The sequence below is a fragment of the Dama dama genome, chromosome 33 (assembly GCF_033118175.1).
Source record: "Dama dama isolate Ldn47 chromosome 33, ASM3311817v1, whole genome shotgun sequence".
Taxonomy (NCBI): Eukaryota; Metazoa; Chordata; class Mammalia; order Artiodactyla; family Cervidae; genus Dama; species Dama dama.
The window spans coordinates 73,566,005-73,587,609 of record NC_083713.1 but is presented as its reverse complement, the minus strand read 5'-3'; the positions used below and the strand labels follow the sequence as shown (position 1 = coordinate 73,587,609).

At 41.1% G+C, this 21,605-nt stretch overlaps 1 protein-coding gene across 4 annotated transcripts in view; it reads left to right on the top strand.

Annotated features, from left to right (window-relative positions):
- The window catches only part of CLASP1 (cytoplasmic linker associated protein 1), a 261,865-nt gene that overhangs the window by 107,259 nt on the left and 133,001 nt on the right, over positions 1–21,605 (top strand). For all 4 annotated transcript variants that reach the window (XM_061135374.1, XM_061135373.1, XM_061135372.1 and 1 more), the window contains one exon: positions 11,160–11,227. In XM_061135374.1, the coding sequence (XP_060991357.1) occupies positions 11,160–11,227 (68 nt within the window). The remainder of the gene's footprint in view (positions 1–11,159; positions 11,228–21,605) is intronic.

The window sequence follows — 21,605 nt, the reverse complement described above, 5'->3', positions numbered from 1 at the left end:
CCACGTGTCCATTTCAGGGGACACAATTTTGATACCTGGTTGGGGAACTAGGGTCCCACATGCCCTGCACCACAGCAGAAAAGGAGACAACAGTTGTCTTCTTATGAGTTTGTTCTCAACAAACTTGAGAACTTGAGTGAGTACTGTATTTGAGAAGATTAATTGTGTCTCTAGGAAATAAAATACATGATGAAAAAGAATGCCTTTCTCATGGCAGCTAACTGATGTAGTAAGAGTGATCTGATTTAGGCAGCAGTTTTCTTTGCCCATTTCACAAAGGAGAGAGAGTTGCGTATTCTTCAGCTTCACTTTGAAGGAGCTGGAATCATCATTTGGGTCCATGTGTTCAATTGTTATTTGAGTATGTCATCTGTTGGCTAAAGTCACTTTCATCCAAAGGAGAGAGTGGAGATACTCAGCCCAGTCTCCATCTTAGGTGTCGTCTATGTGGGGTCTCAGCACAGCTGAGCTGTGAACGTCAGTCAGCATAGTATTTGGAAATGTTCTGTTGTTTTACACGTATTGTTTTCACAATTTACACACATGATGTGTTCAGAAACCAGGTACTGCACGATTCACTTCTCACTGTCCATTTTTAAGAGGCCATCGCTGTAGGATATTTATGAGATGTCTCTGGGTCTAAGGAAAATGTCGGTAGATCCTGTCACTTACTCTCCAAGGCTTCCCTTCACAGACAGATGCTGTCTGCCCACGTGGACACTCACTGTTACCCCACCGTATATGCCAGAAAATATTTCTATTCCATATAGTATGATTTAGTTTGTGAGGCTTTGGTAGAAAGACTGCTGGTGTGAAGTTTCTTCTGGAACCACCATTTGGGAACCAGGCTCCTGAGACAGCAGCTGCTTTAAGTCTGAGGATAGTTCTAAGCTCTAGATAGAGCTGAAATATGTCATTGGATACATTGTAACTCTTCAGTGAACTTTGTGAGCCTGCAGTTTTGAATATAGCTCTCATAGTATTTGTTTATAAAAAACTTGCAAACATTCACTAGACATTATTATCTAATGATTGTATTGTTAAGGGGAGAATTGAAGCTTTCTTATTTTTGGTTTTAATTTGCTTGCTAAAACTTTGGTGTTAACAGGGAGGTCCCAGGGCAAAAGCAGATGAGAAATGTGCTCTGTAACAGCCCTCTCGTTTCTTTTTTAAAAAAATTTGTTTTTGGCTGCACTGGGTCTGTGTTGCTACTTTCTCCGGTTGTGGAGAATGGGACTGCTCTGTAGTTGAGGGGCTCAGGTTTCTTATTGTGGTGGTCTCCCTTGTTGGAAAGCATGAGCTCTAGAACATAGGCTCATAGCTGTGGCTCACAGGCTTCGTTGCTCTGCAGCATGTGGGGTCTTCCTGGACCCGGGATCAAACCCGTGTTCCTTGCATTCATAGGCGGATTCTTAAGCCCTAGAGCACTGGTGAAGTCCACCCCCTCATTGCTAAATTTTTTTTATGTAAGTCATTCATACAGAGAGGGTTGACTAGATTTATAAGATACATTGAAAAAAGGGCAGTTTCTTACCTCTTCTGCCACTTAGCTGTTTTCCTGCTGTTTTCCCGACTCTCTTCTATCTGGTGCTCTGTCTGAGTGCCGTGTGTGTCCTGCTGTCTCTCAGCTTTTTGTCGCTCCTAAGAACTTTACTTCGCATTATGAAGCGTGAATTTCAGTTCTGTCCTCCTGCCCGCCCTCAGGCATACTTAGCCTCCCCACATCCACCAGACCTAGTCACGTTCTCATGTCCTTAGCACACCCTGACGTGTCCCAGTGCACGCCGCTCTCAGCTCACTGTCGTGCTTGGCGCGGCCCCTGCCCGCCCCCCCCTGCCGCCCCCTGGCTCTGTCTCTGGCCTGTGTGCTTGTCTGCACGCACCTCCTGCGCTCGGCTGTCTGCACACTGCGGCCGGCGCATCTCCTCCCGCCTTCCCGGCCACACCGGCCACCTCCGCCGCTTTCTCTGACCCCTCCCGGGGCCGCGCTGCACCTTGCTCAGAGGCGCAGCTGCTGATTCTTGGAGACATCGTCTTGCTTGGTTTTCTCCCTCACCAGTCACTTTCTGAGGAAAGAGGTGGAGAAGAATAGTTTTTTGAGCCTGAGAATATTCTCTCTTGATATTGATAGTTTGTCTGGGTCTAGAAATCTAGGTTAAAGTCCTTTTCTTCATCCAAAATGTGGAAGCTCATGTGCCTCCCTCCCCTTATTGAGTCCCAGCTTTCAGTGTTTCTAGTGAGAAGTCCACAGTCATTCTGATTTTTTGCATATGTTGTCTCTCTGCTTCTCTTTGTTCTCATTGTTGATCTGAAACTTGATAGTGGACCTTATATGAGGCTACTTTCTTATGCATTTGGAGGGCCTTTCACAGTGGAACCTCATGTTGTCTAGTTCTGGGCAGGTTTCTTTATAATGACCTCTTGGACTAGTTGATCCATTGATCCTCTTATTTTTCTCTCCCATTTATAGCTTCACAGTTTTGCCCTGTGAGTAATGCTGCTGTGACATAGGGTGTATATAATTATATCTGTTCCAGTCCCTGCTTTCAGTTCTTTGGGTATATAGTCAGTAGAAACTGGAGCAAGTGGTAATTCTGTGTGTAAGTTTTTTGAGGAACTGCCATTCTGTTCTGGAGCTGTTGCACCAGTTTGGATTTCTGTCAGCAGTGTATATCCTTGTCAAAAATTGTTGTTTTCCGTTTTATTTTGATCAATAGCCATCCTAATAGGTTTCTCATTGTGGTTTTGATCCTCATAGAATTTTTGTTGGAACTTTGTTGAAAATGAACTGACCATTAATGTAAAGATTTCTTTCTGTTCACTTATTTTCCATTGATCTATATGCCTGTCCTACTAGTAGCACATTGTCTTCATTAATGTAACTTCGTAGTAAATTTGAAGTCAAAGTTTGTTCTTTTTAAGATTGTTTTGGCAATTTTGGGTCCCTTGGATGTCCTTGTGAATTTTAGGTTGTATTTGTCAATTTTTGCCTGAAAAAGGCACCTGGGATTTTGTTAGGAAATGAATCTGTAAAGAGTTTGGGCAATACTACCATCTTAATAACACTGTCTTCCAATCCATGAACATGGAATGTCTTTCCATTTTTAGAAGTGTTTAATTACTTTAAATGATTGCTCAGTAGTATCCAGAGGACATGACTTGCACTTCTTTTGTTAAATTTATTCCTTGTGTTTTCTTTTGGTGCTATTCTAAGTAGAATTTCTTTTATTTTCAATTTCAGATGGTTCATCGTTAATGTATATAGATTACAGTTGATTTTTTTATATTGATCTTGAATCCTGCACCCTTGCTGAACTCCCTGGTTCTAATGCTTTTACTGTGGACTGCTTGGGATTTTTAAATACAAGATATGTCAGCTGCCAGTAGAGAGAGTTTGTGCCTCTTAATCCCCAGCTACATGTTATCCCTCACCCTTCCCCTTCCCACTGGCTTCTTTGCTTTCCGTATCTGTGAGTCTGGTTTTTTGTTTGTTTTGTTCACTGGTTTTATTCCACACATAAGTGATAGCATATTGTGTTTGTCTTTTTCTGACTGGCTTATTCATTTGGTATGGTGTACTTTCATTTTCATTCATCTCAAAGTATTATCTAATTTCCCTTTTATTTTCATCTGACCTGTTTGTTATTAGGGCTGTTCTATTAAATTCCAACATTATTTCTATTTGTTATTCATTTCTACTTTTATTCTGTTATGGTCATAAATCATAATTCCTGTGTTCCATGGTTTTAGTTCTTTGAAATTTATTGGGGCTTGTTTTATGGCCCAGTATGTGGTCTGTCCTACAGAATGTTCCAGGTGCACTTGATAAGAATCTATATTTTGTTGTTATTGAAACATGCAATATCGAAGTCGTCTTTTAATACTGATGACTTACTTATTTCTCTCTTCAGTTCTGTCACTTTTTGTGTTATATATTTGGGGGCTCTGTTCTTGAAAGTGAAAGTCGCTCAGTCATGTCCAACTCTTTGCAACCCTATGGGCTATACAGGCCATGGAATTCTCTAAGGCCAGAATACTGGAGTAGGTAGCATTCCCTTCTCCAGGGAATCTTCCCAACCCAGGGATTGAACCCAGGTCTCCCCCATTGCAGGCAGATTCTTTACCAGCTGAGCCATGAGGGAAGCCCTTGAATACTGGAGTGGGTAGCCTATCCCTTCTCCAGCGGATCTTCCCAACCCAGGAATTGAATGGGGGTCTTGACCTTTTTGTGTCATATATTTGGGGGCTCTGTTCTTAGGTGCCTATAATTGTGTCTTTCTGATAAATTGATCCCCCTGTCAATGTCAAATGTTCTTCTTTGTCCCTGATAACACTTTTTGTCTTGAAGTATATACTGTCTGATATTAGTATAGCCACCCTAGGTCTCTTTTGAATACTTTTTTCCATGGATTATCTTTTTATATTCTTTTGCTTTCAGCTTTTGTGTCTTTGTGACTGAAAAGAATCTCTCGTAGCCAGCATACAGTTGGGTCTTGATTGTTTATTGAGCCTGGAAATCTTTGTCATTTAACTGAAGTATTTAATTCCATTCATATTTAATGTACTACTGATAAGGTAGACTTTGTTTCTGCTATTTTATGTTGCTCTTTCTGTTTTATATGTCATGACTTTTTTATTTCTCTGTTCTTCTGGTGCTGCCTTATTTTGTAATAAGCAGGTACTTTCTGGTGTGCCAGTTTAATTTTCCTGCTATTTTTTTTAGGGAATTATTAGTGTTTGTTCTGGGGATTTCAGTTTACATCTTAAATTATAGCAGTTTTATTTGAATTATTATTCTTAATTTTAGAATTAAAAACTTTACTCCTACATAGCTCTGTTTTCTTCTCCTCTGTTGCTATTCTTTTCATGAATATTACATCTTTGTACATTATAAGCTATCCAGCATATAGTTTTCTAATTACTGCTTTGTGTAAGCGTCCTTTTAAGTCATGTAGGACCAGAGGAGAGTTAAAAATAAAAAAGTAAGTAAATGTGTACTGTATTTTATACATACCTGTGTTTTGTATTTGTTGTTGTTTAGTCGCTAAGTTGTGTCTGACTCTTTTGTGATCCCATGGACTATAGCCTGCCAGGCTTCTCTGTCCTTGGGATTTCCCAGGTAAGAATAGTGGAATATTGGTTGTCATTTTCTTCCCTGGGGAATCTTCCTGACCCAGGGATTGAACCTCAGTTTCCTGCATTGGCAGGCAGATGCTTTACCACTGAGCCACCAGGGAAGCCCGTGTTTTATGTTTACCTTTGTAGGGTTAGTCTCCTGTTGTTACCTGCGGGGGTTTGGTTCCAGGACCCACTGTGGATGTCAGAAGTCCACTGATGCCTGAGTCTGTTTTATAATTGGGGTAGTATTACATATATGCGTATAACATATGTGTATACTTTAAATCATCTCTAGATTACTTATAATAATACCTGCTACAGTGTAAATTCTATGTAAATAGTAGCTGGCATGTGGAAAATTCAAGTTTTCATTTTCAGTTCAGTTGCTCAGTCGTGTCCGACTCTTTGCAACCACATGGGCCACAGCGCGCCAGGCCTCCCTGTCCATCACCAACTCCCAGAGTTTAACCAGACTCATGTCCATCGAGTCAGTGATGCCATCCAACCGTCTCATCCTCTGTCATCCCCTTCTTCTCCTGTCCTCAATCTTTCCCAGCATCAGGGTATTTCATTTGGAACTTTCTAAAAGTAAAAAAAATTGGTTTTGACCCACTGTTGGTTGACTCCCTGGGTGCAGACCCCACAGACATGGAAGGCTGACTCAACTTTTCCTCGTGTTCTTTACGTCTTCATGTGAATCTGGGCTATTGTGTTGTGTTCTTTCGTTTAAAGCTGAAGGAGCCTGTTATTTTATTTTTTGCTTATTGAGAAGTGTCTGAAATTCTCCTTCATATTCTCTTACTACCCAGGTCTGCACTTTATTATATTGGTAGTATGGCTTCATGTAAAAACTGAAATAACTTTGGTCCAGAGAGGCTTCTCTGCTTCATTTTTTGGAGGGTAATTTTCTTGGGTATAGAATTCTTGGCTGAGATTTTTAGTTGTGGGACTTATATTCCCATAACTGTCTGATTTCCATTGTCTTAAATGAAAAATCAGTTGTTGGTCTTATTGGGGAGCCCATGTATTGTGACAGATGGCTTCTTAATTGTTGTTTTCAAAGTATTCTCATTTTTTTTTAATCATTTATTTTTGGTTGTGCTGGGTCTTCATTGCGGCGCTTGGGCTCTCTCGAGTTGCGGTGAGTGGGGGCCGCTCTTTGATGTGGTGCGTGAGCTCACATTGCAGTGGCTTCTCTCGTTGCAGAGCTCAGGCTTTGGGTGCACAGGCTTCAGGAACAGTGGTACATGGGCTCAGTAGTTGCGAGTCACAGGCTTCATTGCTCTGCAGCATGTGGACTCTTCCAGAGCAGAGATTGAACCTGTACCCCCTGCTTCGGCAGTTGGATTTTCCTCAGCCGTACCACCAGGGAAGTGGTCCTCTAGGTCTTTTCTTTTAGTGCTTTGCTTTTCATGTGTCTGGGTTAGAATGTCTGTAAGTTTATCCTGTTGCAAGCTTGTTGAACTTCATGAATTTGGAACGTTTTTGATCATTATTTCTTCACATATTCTTTTTGTGCTTTTTCCTTTCCCGTCTCCTTCTGGGATTCCCATTGAGTGTATGTGGGTATAATAAAAAGATAATCTCGTAGGCTCTGTTTATTAGTACCCTTTCCTGTTCATTTCTCTTCTGTTTTTCAAACATGACAGTGTCAGTGACTCATCTTCAAGTTTGCTGCTGCTTTGTTCTCTGAGATCACTCAGGTCACTGTTGAGCCTCTAGTGAACTTTTAATTTCAGTTGTCTATGAATTTTGAGAATTTCCGTGATTCTCTCCTGGGTTTTCTATCTCTACATATTGATATTCTCTTTTTGGTGAGACCTTGGTTCTTATATTTTCCTTAATTCTTTAGAAATAATTTCCTTTATTTCTCTAACTATGTTAATAGTGGTTGATTTCAGGTATTCATCTCGTTAGTCCTTTAAGGTTAGTTTCTGTGACTGATTTTTTCCCCTGCGTGTGGGCCATATTTACTTGTTTCTTTATGTGTCTCATAAGTGTCTTGTTGAAACTGAACACTTAAGATTATGCACTGTGACAATTTTGAAAATCACATTCTTCGCCTCGCCTCAGCCTTGCTGTTGTTGGTGCTTACCGTTTTTGTTGCTCACGGCTTACTTACTGACCTCATAGTTCTGTGAAGTCTGTATATTTGGATGTGTGTGGCTCCTCGTGTCATCTCTGCTTGGCTGGGTTAGTATTCAGGTGATGATGACAAGTTTCCCTCTCATTGCCTTTGCTGACGGCTCTCTGTGTTGGAACACAGTTTCAGTGTTATGGCAGGCGGTTTATACATTTCTGCCTTTAGACCTCTTTACTGCTGCTTGTGCAGAGTCTCAGGGTCAGCCAGAGGTGAGACATTAGTGCTGTAGTCCTTCTTGGGCATGCACACAGCCTTGCCCATGTATGTGATCTTGTACATGCCCAGTGATTTGTCAGAGCTTTTCAGAGTTTCCTGAGAACATCTCCTCTTCCAGTTTTTCCTTGTAAGTTTTTTTTTTTTTGTCAGTTTCTTTGCCTGGAATGTTATTGCCATCTCAGGCAGCTGCCATGTTAAACAGTTGTGAATTCTTTTTGACTGTGGCCTCAGGAAGAAAGATCTCTCACTGAGCGTGCTCTGAGTGAGGTCAGGTAAAGACAAGCCCTGTGAATGGGGGTTCAGGAATATGCCAGACAGATCATCAGAAGATGACAGTTCTCTGGGAATGGGGATTTTTATAAGGGTCTCCAGACTGGTTCAACTCAGAATTTCTAGTGGTTGTGAGTCTGCTGGTTTTCAAACTGCCATGATTGTGAGGCTGTTCTTTTTCAGCCTGAGTTGAACATGGAAATAGGGCCCTTCCAAAGCAATGGAAAGCTTGCTGTTCTTATCAAGATTCAGCCTTTTTGTTTGAAAAATGCTTGGATTGTTACAAGCCTTTGTTTAATTTCCAGAGTTTTGGAAAACTTGATTTTGTCCGATTTTGCTGATGTTTTCTTTGCTTCCTTGAAGGACCAAATTTTCAAAGGTTCTTAGGGTACCTTTTTGAAAGGATCCTCCCCTGTTTGCTTTTATGACTATAATATTTTCTCATTTATTTGGAGATGTAAACAATGTATTTAAAAAACTGTTCATAGTCTCTCCTCTAAATTGAGGGGCTTCCCTGATAGCTCAGTTGGTAAAGAATCCGCCTGCAATGCAGGGGACACCAGTTGAATTCCTGGGTCAGGAGGATCCGCTGGAGAAGGGATAGGTACCCGCTCCAATGTTCTTGGGCTTCCCTGGTGGCTCAGCTGGTAAAGAATCTGCCAGCAGTGCGGGAGACCTGGGTTTGGTCCCTGGGTCGGGAAGATGCCCTGAGAAGGGAGACGCCCCCACTGCAGTGCTCCGGCTGGAGAAGCCCGTGGGCTGAGCGGCCTCTTCTCCAAACTGAAGCGTCGGGGTGCCGCGTGCTCAGTTTAGCCTCCTTCATGTTAGAGGCTTTGCTGACGCGTCACGACCCTCGGTTACCTGCTCAGATTGAAGAGCAGCAGACTGAAAAGCCAGTTATAAGCTGAGTGTATAGGTAGAGTTTGTTTATCATGAGATTGCTAGTATTTGCTTTTAGGAAATTATTTTAAATTTATATTATAAGCTATTCTAAGAAGGAATAATTTGATCACAGTTTTGCAGTAAAATAAACACCAATTGGATTGAGTTGAATATAAAATTTAAATTCAGAAAAACCAGGGTAAAAATGGTATTGGATTATTTGTCAAACTAGTGAAGAAATTTATTCTATATTTGAGATCCAAAGATTTAAAATTTAAAAAGTGCAAAAAATTGGTGGTTTCAGCAGGTAATCATTAGCTATGTATTCAGTGTCTCTGAACATAGAAAACTCACCTGTTACACTTGTGCAGATTGATAGGTTCCAAAAGAGGCGTTTTGTATGGCTGTGCTCAGAGCAAGTAGACAAAAGCCATTCTTGAGGGAGGTTTATTGGTGTTGAACTGTCATGAAGCCAGATTACTGTTCCCTGGAGGTGACCATCTTGACAGCAGCCGTGGCCTAGGCATTGCTGAGCAGTGAAGAGGGCAGCCGTTGAGATAGGAACATGAAAGCAGGGGGCAGGCCTGTCCGCTGCCTGAAGTAACTCTCAGTTAAGGTGCGGGTACCAACAATGGTAATCATTTCGGCATCTTCAGGCCTGGTTGTTGGGCCTGCTGGTTATAGGTAATGTGGCCACAGTGAGTGGGCGTCACCTGAGGCCTACACAGAGTCTGCAGACACTTCCACAGTTCCCATGGGTCATGGTGAATACTGTTCTAGGAATGGAAGAAATACTCGCCCCCTCCCAGTGATTTCAGGGAAAACCAGCTGGAGATCTCCTTTGTCCCTGCTGGGCAGACTTGTAGGCCTGCTCACGTCAGAGGGTAATAGTTGTGACTCAACAAAGTGGTGGCTTGGTCAGGTCAGGCCCTGGCAACCTGTATAGGGATGCTATTTATGGGCTTGTTAAGCCATTGGAAGTCTTTGTACTTAGAAAAAGGAAGGTGATGGACATCATAAGAACTTAATTCTAAGACATCTTGCCATATTTTCAGTGAAACCTGGAGTAGAAAGTGAGTGGTAGTGTTACTCATCTGGTCCAGGGGCGATAAATAGATCTTTAATTCAGTGCCCACTGTGATTCATTGGTGATACCTGTCTGGAGCAGTTCTGAGGAGGCTTCTGAGGGTACATCTGGGCTTACCTGGAGAGATGGGTTAAAAGATCACTGTCTGTCATGAAATGGGAAGCAGGAGAGGCAGTGCATCAGGCCAGTTCACCTTCATTTCACCCCTGTTCACTGATGCGCATTTTGGGTCCTCTGGATCTTAGAATGCCACAGGGTAAGTAGGCTAGAATGAAGTGTAGAGGTAAATAGGCGCTCTAGATGGTGGAAACTTTCCAGTCTCAGCACCTAGGGAGCTCAGTGCTGGCCCAGTGAATGAAAGCACGTGCGAGCTGACGCTGGAGTGTGTGAACCACCTAGCCTTCCACCTTTAGGGTGGGGGCAGCAGCAGGTACCAGCCCTCTTAAGTGGTGATGTCACCCTCTTGCATGACAATGCTTGGTGTGCACAGAATACCAAAGATGATACAGGTCCCATCCCTACTCCCAAAGGGCTTCCATCCTGATTGGAAAGGAAATCAAACCTGTTTGAAGTGATTAGAACTTGTATGACAGGCTGGTTTGTAAGAAAGTGCTAATTAACATTTCTAGTCTGGTCCCTGAAATGGGTGGCGCAAGTTTGAATGCAAAAATGCATGACTTTGTAATCTCAGCCTTTATGCTTATTCCAATATACCTGTAATTTGCTCAGAAAAGCCTCTTTTTTCTTGACTACAAGGTAGGATTCCAACCCATCCCAGTTCCTCCCGTTTTTGATGTCACTAGGATGGAATATTTGGGCTAGTTAAGGAGTTTCGCTGCTTTCAAAATGTCAAAGTGAAAGTGATCCATTAATAGAAAATATGTGTCACGTCGATTTTTAAGCTGAAGATTATCCAGTCACAACATTTACTTTTAGAGAAATTACAGCATTTTTTTTTTAATAAGCAAAAGTCACAGAAAAAGCTTTGTATTGTATCTGCATTCTGAAAATCTGTACTCTAAGTTATCAGCAGTATGTGCTTAGAAATAGGAGAAACAAATACTTTTCATGATGCGTGCATTTTGTTTGGAGATGTCAGTCAGTTTAGTATAATGTCTGATAGCCTGGCCTCTGATTCTTACTCTCGGGTCTGGCATCACCACCCTGACCAGCTGTGTCACTTTAAGTAAGGGGGTCTAGAGTTCTCCATCTGTAAAATGGGTATGATAATATATAATTTCTTATACAGCTGTTATAAGAATTAAAGGAGATCTTTCAGTTGGAGCCATTAGGTCAGTGCTTGGCTTAAAACAAGCATGGCTCATTTCTTGTTGGCATAGTTACTGTTGTTATTAGATGGGTCTCAGTAAGACTCAACATTAGTGTAAAATATAATTGTAAACAATGATGGCTAATAGTTTATATATATATTTTTTTCATACAGGTTGAATGTAATTTTTACAAAATTTGATGAAGTCCAAAAATCTGGAAACATGATACAATCTGCGAATGGTGAGTAGAAAAAGCAACCATTCTACTTGTGGTTTTTCAGGTTTGCTTTTAGCCTAAGAAATGCTATCTTCTGATTCTGAACGGCTGGATTTGATATTGTACTAAGCGTTTCTAGGTGTGAGCATTTAATCTCCATTTACCCACCTTCCCAGGCTGGAAACGATGGCCTTGTCATTGACTTTCTTCCATAACCTACACTGAATCCATTAGCTAATCTTATTGGCTTATTTTAAAAATGCATCCAGAATCCCAAAGATTCCTGGTGTAAGCACTACTCTTCTTCTGGTTCAGGGCATTGTGGCCTTTTACCTGTACCCTTGTGGCAGCTCCTAACCAAGATGCTTGGTTTTACTCTCTCCTAACACCCAAAGCCTGTTTTCACTCAGCAGCTGGAGTGATCCTTTTAGAATGCAGTGCAAGTGATGTCAGTCCTTTGTTCATTCAGAATCCTCCGAAGGTTGCCCAGCTCAGGGGCTCACGGGGTGCTGCCGCTGCCGGGCCCTGTGTGGGCTGGTGCAGCCCCCCATTCTGGGATCATCTTGTATTGTTCTTCTCAAAAGTTCCCTTGGCTCCAGCCCATTGGCCTCCTTGCTAATTTGTAACATTTTACATTTGTCCTGCTCCAGGGCCTCTGTGCTCCTGATTCCTTCTGCTGGAGACACTTGCCCCTGGCTGTCTTTGAGGCCTTCTTGCCCCATCCAGGTCTCAGCTGCAGGCTCCCTTCATTACACAGGCGTCAGGATCAGCATCCCCCCGTGTTGTGAGGGGATGCACTCTGCGCTCATCCTGCTTGGTTTTCCTTCTTAACGTATGTTACTGCAGAAATATCTGTTTGTTCTTGAGGGTAAGAACTTTGTTTTACTCTCTTCTTTATCCTTAGTGCCTTTCGGGAATCATCAAAAAGTCTGTTGCCATCAAGAACATTTCTAGTCTTGGATACCTCATTGTATCATAGCCATTTCACAATTGCGGGGGATCTTAGATCATAGCATAGTTTTTACATTTCGAGGTGGTTTGAAAAGTTTGAGTGATTTCTCCCAGAGTGACACGGTACCTAAAGGCAGAGTAGGAACAGAATCCAGGTCTTTGTGACTCATACTCCAGCTGTATACCCGTTGTTGTCAGTAAGGAGTTGTCTTTAAATAGCTTGTTTCTTAGAAAACACTTTCATTAACCCTCTTATTTCTTTTTTGTACATTTGTAAAAACATTATAGCATTCAAAAAAAGGTTAATTATGATTTATCTATCACCAACAAATTACTTTTCTTTTCTAATTAATTTTCCTGTAATTGTATAATTTATATTTAACCATGGCATAATTTATATTTTGTGTGTGTGTGTGTGTGTAGTTTGTGTGGTTTTCTAGTTTAAAACTTGCTGGCACCAAGATAGAAAGTGCTGGGCAAGGAGGTAGGAGGGGTGGCAGAAACTGAGTTTGTGCTTCCTGACTTTATTGTGTATGAGACAGCATCTCATTATAGTGCTGGCCCTGGGGACAAAGACCGCATCCACACTGGAGGCCTGCCTGGGAGATTGTATCAAGGCAAGGTGGTGCTCAGGCGTGTTCAGTCCTTTCCAACCCCGTAGACTGTAGCTCCCCTCACCAGGCTGCTCTGTGTGTGTATCTATACCTACACATACATACATTAATACACACACACACACACATATACACACACACACACACTACACATACACATATACATACACACACATATACACACACACACACACTTTATGAGTTTTTTCCTCAGTTTTATTGAGAAATAACTGACATACACTGTATGCTGCTGCTGCTGAGTCGCTTCAGTCGTGTCCGACTGTGCGACCCCATAGACGGCAGCTAAGGACTCTGTGTGTTTAAGGCATACAGCATGGTGGACTGATTCATGTATGCTTTGAGTAGTCTGTGATTTTTTCTTTTAATTTCCTTTAATCTGTTTATTTCTGGCCTCACTGCTGTGGCGGGTGGGATCGTAGTTCTCCCAGCAGGACTGGACCCCCGCCTCTTGCCTTGGAAGCACAGTGTCTTAACCCCTGGATCGCCAGGAAGTCCCTGTTCTATGAGTTTTAATGAACATGACAATATGATTTAATCCAGCTTCCTGTGGCTTTGGGTGGTTCTCAGCAATGTTTTAATCTAATTGTCTCGGTAAGAATATTGCCCCCAGTTTCCTTATTTTTGTGGAATGTGTGTGTGTGTGTGTGTGTTCATGTATGTGTTTGCATGTGGTATAGAGGTAGGGTTGAGGGTAGAAACAGTTCTGTTATGCATCTATATTAAAAAAGACAGTTTGTAAGAAGGTCTTAACTCAAAATTTATTAGAGACTTGTTCAGCTTTTTACTGTAGAGGTATACTTAGGAGATACTGTGGGTTTGGTTCCCGACCACTAAAATAAAGCAGATATTGCAATAAAATGGATCATGTGAAGAATTTCATTTCTTTGCACTTATAAAAGGTATATTTACACCAAACTAGTTGTTTTTAGTGTGTGATAGCATTATATCTGAAAAAAAGGAAATATATGTACCTTAATTAAAAAATACTTTATTGCTAAAAAAGGATACTAACCATCACCTTGACCGTTCAGTGAGTCATAATCATTTTAAGATAGTGACGTCAGTGATCACTGATCGCAGATCACCATAACAAATAGTACTAGTAACGGAAAAGTGGCACAGAGACACAAGTGAGCAAATGCTGTTTGGGAAAATAGCTTCAGGAGATTTGCACGTTGCAAGTTTGCCACAAATCCTTCAAGTGAAAAAAAAAAAAAGGAGGGAAGGGAGGAGAGAATATTGCTGTGTCTGCAAAGTGCAGTAAAACGAGGGACACCTGTTGGCTCGTATTCTTACGGTTCAACTGTTAGAGCCAGAATAGAATAAGGTAAAGGTGTGGGTGTAAAGGCTTTAGAATCCCTCACCCAGACCGTTCAGTCTGTCATCAGTAACTTTGGGGGATCGGCAAGACGTGCACTCACTGCCATCTACAAGCAAGAACGGTTTTGTCTCTCTCAGACGTGTGTTCTTTTCTTTTCCTCTTTTTGCCTGAGTGCCCTTGCTGGACGCTTAAAGTAAGAATGGTGAGAAGGAGCTCCTTGCCTGGTTCCCAGTCCTAGGGTTTTCATGACTAAGTTTGATGTTAACTGTAGGTTTTTGATAGTGCTCATTGATTCCTGTTTATCTGAGTTTTTATCACAACTAGGTGTTAGAGTTTTTTTCCGAAATCATCAGCCTATTTTAAATATTAAGATATAATTCATACCAAAAGAATTTACCTTTTAAAAGTGGTTTTTCATATATTCAGAAAGTCATACACTTATCACCACTATCTAATCCCAGAATATTGTCATCAGCCCCAGGAAGCCTTGTGCTCATTAGCACTATTTCCCTTTCCTTCCAGTCCCTGACAGCCTACCTTCTGTCTCTGCAGATTTGCCTGTTTTGGACATTTTGTATAAATGGAATCATATGGTGTATGGATTCTTTCACTTAACATAATGTTTTTAAGGTTTGTCCGCCTGGTGTGTGTGTGTATGTGTGTGTGTGTGTGTGTATATATATGTATATATATATATATATATATATATATATATATATATATATATATGTATATATTTATGTGTGTGTGTGTATATATGTGTGTGTATATATATATATATATATATATATATCAGTATTTTGTTTCTTTTTATGGCTGAATAATATTTCTTTCTATAACTATACTGTGTTTTATTTATCCACTCATCAGTTGAAGGACATTTGGGTTGAGGTTTGAGTTTTTCAGCTGTGGTCTTTTCAAGATTGTTTTGACTCTTCTGGGTTCCTTGCATTTCCATATCGATTGTAGGGTTCTGATAGGGACTGTGTTGGACCTGTAGACCGTTCTAAGGAATATTGTCATCTTAACAGCCTTCAGCCTTCCAGTCCATTAACATAAGATACCTTTCAGTTGATTTAGGTCTTGAAGTTATTTCAACAATGTTTTGTAGTTTTCAGTGTACAAGTCTTGCACTGATTTTGTTAAATGTGTTCCTGGGTGTTTCATTCTATTCATTCTATTTTTTGGTGGTATTGTAAATGGGATTGTTTTCTTCATTTTATTTTTGGGTTGTTTAGTGTCAGTATATAGAAATATGGTAGAATTTTATATTTGATCTTGTATTTGGCAGTCTTGTTGAACTTGTTTATTCTCTTGATCTTCCCCTCCAGTGGCTTCCTTAGGATTTTCTGTTTACAAGATCATTTAATCTGTGAATGGAGATTGTTTTTTACTTTCTAATCTGGATGCTTCTTTGGCTTCTTTTGAGCCTGATGATATTGTGAGTTACATTGCTTGATTTTTTTTTTTTTTTTTAATGGTAAACTATTCTCTCATACTTGGAAATAAATCCCACTTGGTCATAGTGTACAATTCTTTGTGTACAGTCTTGTGTTCGGTTTGTCGTTACGTTGTTGAGGAATTTTGTGTGTAACGTCATGAAAGAGGTTGGCCCACACTTGTTCTCACTCTCCTCCCCCAACTTGTCTGGCGTATTTTAGTGTTTTTCAGTAAAACCAGGCACACGTATGTCTCCATCTGGTTTTTCTTGTTGCTTTCCCTCTCTCCTCCCCTGTATAGCACTTCTCCTGAGTGGTTTGTGTTAAAAAAAAAAAACAAAATTCAGCTGAGTCAATTTTAACTATCTAATTGGCTTTATTGAATGGGTCTTGAGTTGGGCAGCATCCCATCTGGTGAATGTTGAAAGGGAAAGATTTTTAAAGGCAAGAAAAGGAGGTCATGTTCAGAAGAGATTATTTCAGGCTAAAGTAATGCACCTGTGGGGGATGGGATGGGGCTGTTTGGTAGTGACCTCATCTTCCTTTGGGGGCTGGAGGACGCCCAGGAGACAGATGAGCTCATTGGTGCAGGCCGGGAAATGCCCAACCCACCACAGGACACTGCAGTCTAGGGGAGGCGGGCTCTCCACTCTGGTGGCGGGGCCTAGTGTAAGTGTCTGGGCTTTGGGCCTGTGGGTTGTTGTTTTTTTTTTTTAACATCTGTGTTCTGTGTCTCCGTCTCTTCACCTTGTAATCACTCCTTGACCCTCTAGTCTCGTGGTTCCGTCTTGTCACTGAGGCAGCCGCTGGCACTGTCAGCGGCTGACCTCTCTGCTGCTCCCCCGCTGACGTTCCCCAGACTGCACCCTGCCGAGTCACTCACCTTGCCTCCTCTTGAAGCATCCTTCCTCCTTGACTCCTCTGGCCTCACCTCATTCTGACTTGTTACTGTTGTTGGACTATTCTTTCTAGATGTCCTTCCTTTGTTTAATGTCTGCAACTTAAATTCTGAAAGCTTTGTCCTAGGCCTGTTTCTTTCTCTCCTTTGGGTGGTAATTATGTATGACTGGAACTTCATTGACTAGCCAGATAAAGTGTCTCTTGCCCACACTTTGTCTTAGTGTTACTAATCGATGTGAAGGAGCTGCCTGTCTGACATTTCTTCTTGTATTGGAGACATGTATCTAAATCCAGATTCTTATTCTTCCTCTTGTTCAAAGACAAAACCCCAAACACCTAAACACAACCTTGTCCAGGATCTTCTCTGTACGTCTTCCACTGTCTGTCCAGGTGTGTAAATTGGAACGTTCCTATTGTCCCAAAGGCCTCATCTCCCTCCCTGCCTGGGTGTGTCATCACTGGTTCATGTGGGTGTTGACACTTCTCACCATCTCCAGCACTCTGATCCCATCTATCTAAAACCACCTGCTCACTGTCCTTCTGCCTTCTTCCTGTCTGCCCCCGCCCCTGAGTCTGTTCTATTTGTTGTAGGACATTGTCAAAAGGAGAATCAACCTTTTTCTCTTGAGGAAAACTGTTTTGTGGTGGAAGAGACTGAGGCTGGAAGATCTCCTGTTTCCTTCACCCAGGACAGTGTTAAAAAACATTTAAATATTACCTGCACTGTCGCTTTGACGTTCGTTTGTGAAGTATTCACTTCTCCGAAGTCTGAGCAGATCAGACCTGCACTTTCTTGGAGGTGGACACGATGTGTAGCCAAGCTCTATGGACGCACAGTGGGGTGGGTGCTGCTGAGCAAGAGGTCTTCTGACCACCCTTCCCTGTTCATTTCTTTGTTTGGAAAACATTAAGTGTACATTAACATGGGTAGATGAGAGTAATGGACCCCCATGTGGCCACCAGCCAACTTTACCAGTTGTCAGCATACGGCTTGTCTTGTTTTATCTCCCATCTGTCAGAAATAATGGGCTGTATGAAAAAGAGCTAGAATACATTATGTCATTCAAGTCAGATTCAAGATGCGAGCATGGCCCTTTATATTGAGTATATTTTAGTAGAAACATTAAAATAGAAAGTAAGCATCAGTTCCAGATTAGGTATATTCTTTTTAGGAATTTTGCAAGTATTAATCTCCTGAAAATATCCAGCCCATTGTTACCATCAGCTTCTAAGAACAGAGGGAAGAAGTTACAATTGGTTACTCTGTTCCAAGGGAAAGGAAAAGGCATTAGTAATGCCACTTGAGTTCTGTGGTGATGCTAGCTGGAGAGGGTGGGCCTCAGTCCCATGAAGGGAGTCGTTGAAGAGTCTTTCTGAATACTTCTGTGTTGCAGGCAGATTCTGCCTCCTGCCCTCCCTGCTTGCTTTTGTCCTTTTTTAGTCTTTTTACTATTTCAATTTATTGCTCTCAGGGTAACCCAAATCCTTCCCAGTCTGCTGCAGCCACACTCTGTCTAGCCCTGCGGCCTCATCTCGGTCTGGCCACCCCCTTGGGCCACCTGTGGTTCCCTGTCTGTCCTCTTTATCCTTCCTCTTAAGATCCTGGTACAGGGCTCTGCGGTCTCCTCTTAGGTCACCACCTCTCACTCTTTCCAGCTCAGCCGTGTGACTGAGAGCACATTGCTTCACTCCTGGGAGCCAGCTTGCTCCTTCGTTGTGCAGAGTAAGTGAGATCAGATGTCACATCTCCCAGTACAGCGCCTGGGGTGGGGTTGGTGCTCAAAGTGATAGGTTTCTCCTCTCCCGCTCCATTTTCTGGATATATTCATTTTTTCGTAATTATGAAGAACATCGTTTGAGAAGAACTGTCACACTTCTGTTTCTTGTGGAATATTGGGTTATTTTGGAGTTGTTGTTGTTCAGTTGCTAAGTCATGTCTGACTCTTTGCAACCCCATGGACTGTAGCACTCCAGGCTTCCCTGACCTAAACCATCTCCTGGAGTTTGCTCAAACTCATGTCCTTTGAGTCAGTGATACCATCCAACCATCTCATCCTTTCTTGCCCCCTTCTCCTGCTCTCAGTCTTTCCCAGCATTAGGATCATTTCCAATGAATCAGCTGTTGGCATCAGGTGGCCAAAATATTGGAGCTTCAGCTTCAGCCCTTCCAATGAATATTCAGGGTTGATTTCCTTTAGGATTAACTGGTTTGATCTTCCTTGCAGTCCAAGGGACTCTCAAGAGTCTTCTCCATCCCCCTACTTCAAAAACATCGATTCTTCGGTGCTCAGCCTTCTTTATGATCCAACTCTCACATCTGTACATTACTACTAGAAAAACCATAGCTTTGTACATGTTTAAAATTTAATGCACATTTTCTTTAACAGTAATCCCCTTCTAAAAAACGGTATTTTTGAGGTATAATTCACATTCCATACAATCAACTCACTTAAAGTATTTAATTCAGTTGTATTTGATGTATTTACAGATATGTACAACCATCACCACAGTCAGTTTCAGAACATTTTTGTTGCTGCAAAAGAGAGACCTTTTTAGGTCTTTATCTGTCACCTCCTTATCTTGCTAACCTCCCCTCCATCCCTACATCCGGCAATGGCTAATCTACTCTATAAATTTGTCTTTTTTGGACATTTCAGGTAGATGGAACCATGCAATATGTGTTGATTTCTGTGTAGCTTATTTCACTTGACAGAATGTTTTCAGGGTTTGTGCATGTTGTGGAGTGCATCAGTACCTCTCTTCCGTTGCTTGGCTGGACTACATTTTGTTTACTGTGTTCAGTAGACATTTGGATGGTTTCTTCCTTTTTGGTATTGTGAGTAGTTTACGAATTTTTGTTGCACATATGTTTTCAATCCTTTTGAGTATATACCTAGAAGTAGAATCGCTGGATCCTGTGGCATTTCTGTGTTCGCAGAATTATTCCTCCTATTGAGGAACTGTCAAACTGTTTCCCATCCCCATTTTATATTTCCCCCAGCGATGTGTGAGGGTTCCATTTTCTCCACATCCTCTCCAGCAAAACAAAACATACACTGTTTTCTTTCTGTTTTAAAAAACTTAGTCATTGTGGTGGGTGTGAAGTGGTGTCTCATTATTTTGATTTGCGTTTCCCTCATGATTAATGATGTTGAGTGTATTTTCATGTACTTGTCGGTTGTTTCTACAAACGATCTTATTTGGAAAAACTATTCAAGTCCTTTGCCCATTTCTAAATTGGTTTATTTGTGTTTTTATTGTTGAGCTATAAGAGTTCTTTTCATATACTAGTTAATAAGACTGTTACTAGATACTTGATTTACAAATACTCTTTTTCCAATTTTTGGTTGTCTTTCACTTTCTTGGCATCTAAGGTTTTAATTTGGATGAGTTCTAATTTATTTTTGTTGCTGTTGCTTGTGAACAATAAAGCTCCTTTAAGTAAGAAATAAAAGCTCTGGATTTGAGCTAAGTTGAAAGGAACTGTTAATGTAATAGCAATACACTTAGGGAAGAAATGGGTTTTGTCCTGGGTTGTAATTCTCTTGACATGTTCAAAATTATGTTTTAAGGTGTGTAATTGATTATATAAATGCCAGAGACTTCGTTTTTCACAAGTGTTAGACTTGTGACGAAAACAGCAGTGAAAAAGCGTCTGAGCAGCAGTTGGGGGTGAGTGGCCTGGCTGTAATGGAGTACTTCATCTTTGTGTGATTCTTTTTTGTTGCTAGGTTACCTGAAGGCCTTTGAGTTTTGAGTGGCAGGAATATGAGAGTTAAAAATATGTTGTTTTGTAGATGTTTCTTTTTTTCCCATCTCCATGTAATTAGCAAACCCCTTGAAGCAAAAATTACAGTTTTTCCTTCGATGGGTTTCAAAAAGCAAATTATTTTCTATGTACATTTTAAATCATGCAGATGTGCGTATGCTCATGGGAGAATTGGATTTTCAGCATGAAAGAGCCAGTAATTATAGACTAGTCATTGTCCTTTATCTGCAGCCACTTAATGATCTTTAATTGGAGTTGATTGAAATGAGGCCCATAGATGTTAATTTGGTTAAAAATGTGCATGCTTTTGAGTTTCTTGAGGAAGGCTAACATGTTTATGAGGAAAGAATGAAACTATCATGCTGGTTAAATCTATGAAAATTCTATAATAAATCTGTAGCTAAAGAAAAGTACTTATTTGCTGACAAACTATAAACTAGATAATAATCATAAAATTATTAACCCATACCCATATATCTAGGGTATCACTTTGCTGTAAAATGCAGCCTGCCTTCTTTTGTTTTACTAAAATAATTTGTTATTTGAAAAATGTTAGATATCATTTCTAAGTTGTTGGAAATGAGAAATACAAGTGTGAAAGCAAATAGACTCAATGGTGAATTGTTAGGTAAGCTCTAAATTGTTGTCCAGTGTAGCTAGGACAGAGCTTTAATTTAAAGTCTGCTTTATTAAGAAGCTAAACCATTATTGTGTAGTATTTTAAAACAGTGATTGTGAATAAGTGGATCGAGTGCTGATCATGGGCTCCCCCTGCTTGTTTATTAGACTCTGCATGTTACAAGGCTTGGGATTCTGGTTCAGTGTCTTAGGAAAGTGTTTCCATAGTCACGGCTGCGGGGATGATATATCACAAGACTGGCAAGCTTGCTGTGCTGCCCAGGGAGACCACTCTCTAGAGTAGCCTGGAAGAGACTGTTTCTGATGCCAGCTTCTGTACCTCAAGCTGCAGGTGACAGCTTACTTTATCGTCCTCCGTGTGGAAATAAGATAGCCTTTGTACTTTATTCTTATTTAAAGTTTATGTTAAGAAATTCTCTTTTTCCATGGGGCGGGGGTTGATCAAGTAGTTGGTTAAAATTTTTTTCCGTACCATTTTTAAAAACGGTTCTTGCCATCCTTAGCCTCCAACTAATAAAAATAAATGAAAAAAAAAAAAAGAAAGAAAGAAAAAGAAAAAAAATAAACTCATTGCATTTGCCAGGAAAAAAAAAAAAGACGGTTCTCTGACAGAGTAACGTCAGATAGAGAAGGCCCCTGCTCCTTGAACAAGTCCCTGTTCTGTGGAGGGTAGGCTTTTATTTTGGAATGGGGCGGCCGCTGTCCTTGGTGCTGGGAGCGCTGGAGAAGCCTGTGGGTGGAGAGTTGG